Genomic DNA, 7264 nt, shown 5'->3' on the forward strand with positions numbered 1-7264 from the left:
GCCACTGGTCTCTTTGCAAACCCATGGTCATTCATGGCCTTAGACCCGCATGGCCCTTAGGTGTGTTATAGTGACAACCTTCAAGAAGAAAGAGCGGAGGAGAAGATGAACAGAAGAAGAGAAAATGGGAGCTTGAAGGTAGAACATAACGGTGGAGGGAGAGAAGAGAGGAGAGAATAAGTTAGAGTTTTGTGGTTTTCTTTATATAGTACACAGTCAAACTCCAAAATGAAGTCGTTCTATACTTGAGAATTTATTTATTTTTTATATATACATATATAGTTTTGGGCCGGGGCGGACGGGTGGCGCCGCCCACCCCTACTATTAAATAGACGCTCAACTAGAACATTTGGAGGATGTCCCCGCTATAAATACCCCAACATTGTAGGATAAAAATAATTTGATCATTTTCTAAGTGCAAACCTTGTCACTTTTTTAACTCCCCATTCTGATGTCAATTAGCTTTTTCTTTTCACTTGCAGGTACAGAAGAGGACACAGATGGCCGATTTTGTCATCAGAAAAATATACTCTAGCATCTGCCATTCTCATTCTCTATGGTTCAGAAATCATTTGATCATCTTTATTCCTTATATATATATATATATATATCAAAGGCTGACAATTTTTATGAACCAAGAGCAATTTATTGCCAAATACCAAGCAGCTTATCGCTGCTGCATTGCTGCTTATAAATACCATAACCCGAATCAGATACAAAGAAACAAAAGCGAAACAGGAAAAGGAAGAGACAAGAATAGGTAGAGGCGCAAGCTTCAGAAAGCTTCGTTAGGTGAGCACACGAACAGCCATCAGGCGAAGCCAAGCACAGCAAATGCCAAGCCAGACGCAATGCCAGCAATCACACCTGCTGCCACTCGGCTCCTGCCTTGCTGGGAATTCGATGCACTACTCTCATTTTCTTGAGCAGCTTCAGTTACTCGCGGTTCTGCGGCCACAGGCAATGACGTGCAGTTGGATGGGGAACAATGATCTTTGGTGTCGGAATCTTGAGACGTGTTAGGATGGAAGAAATGATATGCTGATGGTGAAAAGGCCATTGGGCTTTCATAAGCAACACCATGAGCTCTATCTTGAGCTCTAGCAATGGAGAGAATAGTGATCATGCAGGAAAAGATGAGCAAAAAAGAAACCATGGGAGACATTGTTACTTTTTGAGGACTTGAAAGGAAGTGTAGTAGTACTATAGGCAGCTTTTGTTTTAATGTTTATCTTTTAAGATATACTAGCTTTTATAAGGTACTCTTGGGAAGTGGCTGTTGCTTGGAATTGAATTTTGATTCAGTGCCTTCTAAAAATTATCATGTTCTATTCCTAATCAAGTGCATTACATCCAAAACATGAGTGAACTTAGGGAATAATTAATGATTTGTTTGGTTAATCATCAACATTTCTTTCTTACTTGGCACTATTCATGATTTACGTAGAATCCCGAGATGCACCGATATATAGCGTATTAATTTGCGTATCAAATATGCTTGATTAGTGATTACGGGTCTTTTTACGTATAAGCTAGTATATATCATGAGAGACGCACATTTTACACACTTACATGATGTTTTCTTGGTATTGTGGACCAAATAAAATCATCTCAGCCAACTCACGCATGAATGAGAGAAATGTAGTGTTTGAAGTTTATCTACATGAAAACAAATATTCAAATAAAATATGAAATTCATATTAAAAAAAATTAATTTTTTAATAATAAAATATTTTAATATTTTTTAAAATAATTACATAACGATTATTCACTTTATAATTATAAGTTAAATTACTCAACCTACGGAAACACAGCTATCTTGAATGACTGTTAAAAAAAAAAAAAAAGGAGAATCTTTCTATTCTAACTACAAACAAAAGCTGGCATTCTTGGTGTTTCAAATTTAGGAGATGAGATTGCACTCTTGTCACATCAATTTAACAAGAATTGCAAATGAGTAGTCATTATGATCTTGGATGTTGCGTGTCTGACTTCCTATGGACGACCGAAGAAAGGAATAGTAAGGCATTGATAGCATAGCATTGGGGTTTCGTGAAAGGGTTTTTCTTTCGTCTTTGCTTCATTTTTCCGAAGTGATGGGTATTTCTTAGCTTTGAGGATCAGCAAGGGGACGTATAAGATGCATATATATAATGCGTGTAATCATAAAGGCTGCACATTAATCTTCTTCCCCACTCCTAATATTCAAATCATGTCACCCTTCATGCTTGCTTTTCTCCTTAAATATTTCCTGTTTCACTCCTCCTCTCTCTCTCTCGCTCTCATTGGCCATTAATTAAGATCGGCTTGCTTCACAATGTTAAAGTAGTGCACCTCCCATGCCACAAAGCATCAAGGGTTGGTATAGTTATATAAAATTAAATTATCTAATTTTTTTATATTTTATATAATTATTATTATTTTTTTAAATTTTAAAATAAAATAATATTAAAAATTTATATTATAAAAATATTTTATTTAATTTTTAATAAAATATCTCGTATCATTTTATCTAAAATACTGTTTAACCAAATGAAGCCTAATTAATTGTTTGTGTGATTGATCATGTCTTTCTTTCGTTTGTGGGCTGCATGCTTCCTTGTATAAGATGTTGTCCTCTTCAATGTGACAAGAGTTTTCTATTGATCCTACTTCTCTTGGAATTGCTTTTCTTTTTTTTTTCTTTTCCAAATGAGTTGGCTATGCAAGGGAGGTAATTAATTAATAAGGTATCCTCCCACTTTAGTGCTCATGCATCAACCCTATTATAAATGGGATTCAATCGGAAGTTTCTAATTCATGATCATATATAATTTTAAAAACTACTTTTACAGAATAAGTTAATGGCATCCATCTCTTATAATAATCCCATTAGCATACAAATTAAACTAATGATGGGGTCCTAACTAATTTCTTCGTACATGGGTACTGCTGCTTAGCATAAAAAAGTGATCAAAGATCAATTCAATGGGTTTTTTTTTTTTAATTTCACTTTTAATTATTATTTTTTTTCACTTTTGCATCACTTTATAACTATTTTTTTACTCATATAAAATTCCACAAAATCCGTACAAATTCAGCAGTTGAAGGACTTTTGGGCGCAAAAAGAAGCCAACGTTCAAAATTTAGAAATGCGTAGATGATTATAGCTGTTAGGTAGCATCCACAATCATTTCTAGCTGCGGACCAAAGGTAGTCGTTAAAGGGCAGCTTTTCCGAAGTGACTGAAATTAATTATACCGGGACTCCTTGCAGTGTTTCGCCGTAAAATGAACCGTGAATACGGACATTTGCGTCTCGGACGCGTTACAATGGGTGCAGAAGAATCTTGAGGGCATTTTCTCTGAACTCCTTTTCAAGGAGAGTTTAAGGAGAGTTTAAGAGGTTTTCTGTCTTCTCTTGATCACCTTCCTTCTAATGATAGAATGATCGTGGTCCAGCCTCGGGCTGTTCCTGCTAGAAAATGCTCCTTAGACCCTTCTCCGTTGAGTATGGGGACGAAACTTCACCTAGAAGGCACCCGGGTTGGCAGCGGGCCCTCTCCTGGAGTTCTGAATCCTCTACTGCAAGAGTCAACTACCCCAAAGGTCAATCACCCTGCTGCCTTGGCAACTCTGACGAATGTGCCAATGAGGGGACCGGTCGACGATCCTCCCGTGATGTCACTATTGGCTACTACTACTGAGGTGCCCGCGGATGAGGTTGAGATGGGCGCCCTAATCCAGAACCTCTTTGCGATAGTGATTCTTGGGTGAGCAGACGAGGAGCAACGCTTTTCGTCATGGATTTCTCCACCTTCTTCGTCTCGCTCAACAGTTGGTAGCCACTCCTTTGGGGACGAGGCCGCTAACGAGAGGGCGGTGGCTGCTACTTCCAGCAATTGTGCAGAGGTGGAGGGCCGTGTGGGAGGCAAATCCCTTTTGGATGTTGTAGTCTGCGCTGGTTCAAGGTGTTTGGTCGCTATCCTGCCCACCAAGGAAGAGCACCCAAAGTAGGGTAATTCCCCTTTGGATGTTATAATCGGCAAGGGTTTGAGGGGTCTGCACGAAGAGCTGCCCCTCTAGGAGGAGTGCCCAATGGAGGTGATACCCTTCTGAATGTTATAATAGGCTCTGGTCCGGAAGGTTCTTTCGAAGGCCAAACCACTCCTCCTGAAGTGGTGCCGCAATCGTTTGAGGGCCTGAGGCCGAGGGCTCAGTGGACGTCATTCCTCCTTTGTCCTGGCTGGAAATAAGAGGGAGTCGTGTGGAGGCCATCAGTTAGGTCGTCAAGTGCTTATCCGGTTTTTTCCACGAGGTTCAACCCTTCCTTCCTATCTTTTCCTTGCTTTTTAGTCTTCTCTTGCTAATTGTTGCATGTTAGTCCTTCTTGTTGCCAGGGTACTTCTCGGCTGGTGACTTTCATTGTGGACGTCCAAAAGGCTGTTGAGTAAGAGAACTCGAGCCTCTGTTTGATGACTAACACTTCCCTTCACTATGCCCGCGGCGAAAGGGAAGAAAGGGAGTTGTTGGAGCGCAAGCTGGAGAGGACGTGACGAGACCTAGCGGATGAGTGCAGAAGGGTCAAGAAGCTGGAGCGCCACTGGAAGAAGCTCAAGAGGAAGGCGAGGGAGGAGAAGAAGCAATTGGAGTGGCTTAACCAAAGTCTTCGAGATGACTTATCCCAAGTGTAGGATGTCGCCCTTCGCTTGAATAACCAGCTGAAGTTGTTTCCAGGAGTTCACGATGAAGTGTGAGGACACACCGGCTTGTCGAGGGTTGTAGGTCAATGCTGGCGCACCTCTTGGGGAGTCCGGAGCTGTGTTTGAGGTCTTTCGCGAAGTATCTACATGGCCTTAATCTTGCCGATATTCCCACCAACATGGTGGCCTTTAGATTTGGCTACAACCTAGGGAGGAAAGAGATGCATGACGCTTTCTCGTCCAGTTGTTTCCGCCCAAGCCGCTGCAAGGCAAGGTGATCTTTTTCTTGATGCTCTCGAGACTGGTGCTCCCAGCGCTGAGATTTGACGATTCCATGCCTTAGTTTCCTAGAGTGCTGAGACTCTGTTGTTTTGGTCTTCCTTTTCTTTTTTCTTTTGGTTGAATGTATGTAGCTTCATTTTGTTGCCTAGCGACTTGTATATAAAGTTAATTAATGAAAATAACTTGTTCTTTCATCATATCAATTTGTCCATTACGCCTTCTTTTCGAGCATTCTCCTTTCTTTATTTTTGTGACCGGCCTGGGGGAATTTTGGCGTAGAAGTCCGTAGGATTTCTGCCCACCCCGTTAGCCAGCCGTTCATCCTTCTGCACTACACCTGTTTGCTTTTACTAGATACTCGTCCTCTCAAGGCCTCCTTGTGAACTTTCTTGATGACACCTTCCCAATTTTTTATCGTACACGCTGGCTTTAGCAGTGTACTATTGCACTAGTTATTTTGTTGATTATATTCGACTATGTATTTTGAGTGTTTCCTTCTTCTTATGTGGCCAGCCTGGGGAGCTGGCCATGAGTAAGATCCACCCCGCTAGTGCCTGGACCATACCTGACGACCCCGCTTGGCTCTTTTATTCTCCACTTTATCCTTTCTATACCGTGCAATATTCCAACAAGGCTGATCCCACAACCGGCCACAAGGAGACAAGATGGCCTTCGACTTGACTTCCTTCCTTCATCCCCGACAATGTGGGCCGCCTAGGCAGCTTTGGAATTATACTCGCCTTCTTTCATTTATCAATTCGTATCCATCCTGTTTGCCAAGTAAGAATTATCATTACTCTTTTTGAAACAACGGTCAATGTCGCAAACCTGATTCTTTTGGCCTGTATCACGCTATGTTGTTAATGTTTTGTGCTGTTGATGTCCGTGCCTTTTGCTCCAATATTTGGGCGGCTCATAGACTTGGCCCATTCTCCACCAAGGAGAGGTCAAGACTCCTTAGGCCTACTTGCCTCTTTAAACCCCCGATGAGATAATTTCTTTGGGAGGGGGAGGGAGGGGGGGCGATCCGCTCTTTCACCGTGATTGGAGTCGGGGTAAGTATTCAGGTAGCTATGAGGCTGATCCCGCTCTCCACAGCGTGAGGGATAAGGCAACATTTTGACCTACATTTCCCTATAGTATCCCCACAAGGAGGTAAGTCGTTTGGACAGTTTGTTACTGAACCCGCTTCTGCTGGTTGACATCATAGGGAAATGTAACATTTTGGGTAGGTTGGCACTAAACCCACTCTTCGTTCACAACGGAGGTTAAGGTAAGTATTCGGGCCACCCAAAGGCTAAACCCGCTCTCCTATGCGGGGGGGTCCGAGTGGCTTTTGGCTAGACTCGTCCCTGTTACTCCATGGGGAGGTAATTTTTTGGGTAGTCTACAACTGAACTCACTCCTGCCTTTGACGCTTGCAAGGAAGGTAAAGTTTTTTATTTCTAGTAGCTAGGGACTAACTCGTACTCCATTGTTGGAGGGACAAGGCAACATTTAGGCCTACATTTTCCCATGGTATCCTGCGGGGAGGTAAGTTCGGACAGCGATATAGCTGGTTTGCCCTTCATCGCCATAAGAGTAGGGGTATGTTGTTCGGGTCGCCGGTGCGGCATGACCCGCTCTCCATTGTGGGAGGGGTAGGATAGCCTTTAGCCTAGTTTTTCATTTTGGTCCCGAGGGTGGTACATTGTTCTGGCAGTTTAAGACTGGACCCGCACCTACGCGTTAATATCATAGGGAAGGTAAGTGTTTGGTCAGGCTAGCGTTGATCTCACTCTTCGTTGCAGCGAAGGACAAGGCAATTCATTAGGGGAGCCTTGAGGCTGATCCTGCTCTCCATTGCAGGATGGACAAGACAACCTTTAGGCCTACTTTTCCTTATAGTATCCCACATGGAGGTATGTTGTTTGGGTAGTTTGTGACTAGGCTCACACCCACCTGTTGACACTCGCAAGGAAGGTAAGCTTTTATCTTCGGGCCAATCGAAGGCAGACCCGCACTCCACCGCTGGAGGGATAAAGCAGCCTTTTGTCCTACATTTCCTTTTGGTATCCCGCGGGGAGGTAAGCTATTAGGACAACGATGTGGTTGGTTCGCCCTTCGCTGTAATGGGGTCAGGGTAAGCTATTCGGGCTGCTAAGGGGGCATGTCCCACTCTCACTCGCGGGAGGGATAGGATGACCTTAGGCCCAACCCTTCCCTGTGACTCCGTGGGAGGTATGTTGTTCGGACAGTTTGTGACTGGACCCGTTGACACCACAAGGAAGGTAAACATTAATCCATTGATGGCTTTTTCAT

At 43.0% G+C, this 7264-nt stretch overlaps 1 protein-coding gene across 1 annotated transcript; it reads right to left on the reverse strand.

The window, feature by feature from the left end:
- Window positions 1–644: 644 nt before the first annotated feature.
- LOC118348515 lies at window positions 645–1205 on the reverse strand. The gene has a single exon (XM_035690389.1). It carries the CDS (start codon window positions 1163–1165, stop codon window positions 812–814), a length of 354 nt encoding a protein of 117 aa, XP_035546282.1. The 5' UTR covers window positions 1166–1205; the 3' UTR covers window positions 645–811.
- Window positions 1206–7264: the final 6059 nt, after the last annotated feature.

The sequence above is a fragment of the Juglans regia genome, chromosome 5, assembly GCF_001411555.2.
Source record: "Juglans regia cultivar Chandler chromosome 5, Walnut 2.0, whole genome shotgun sequence".
In the NCBI taxonomy this organism is placed as follows: Eukaryota; Viridiplantae; Streptophyta; class Magnoliopsida; order Fagales; family Juglandaceae; genus Juglans; species Juglans regia.

Bases quoted from the DNA above. Each gene is read 5' to 3' on its own strand.
- LOC118348515 (XM_035690389.1), bottom strand. From the start codon at position 1,165: ATGTCTCCCATGGTTTCTTTTTTGCTCATCTTTTCCTGCATGATCACT.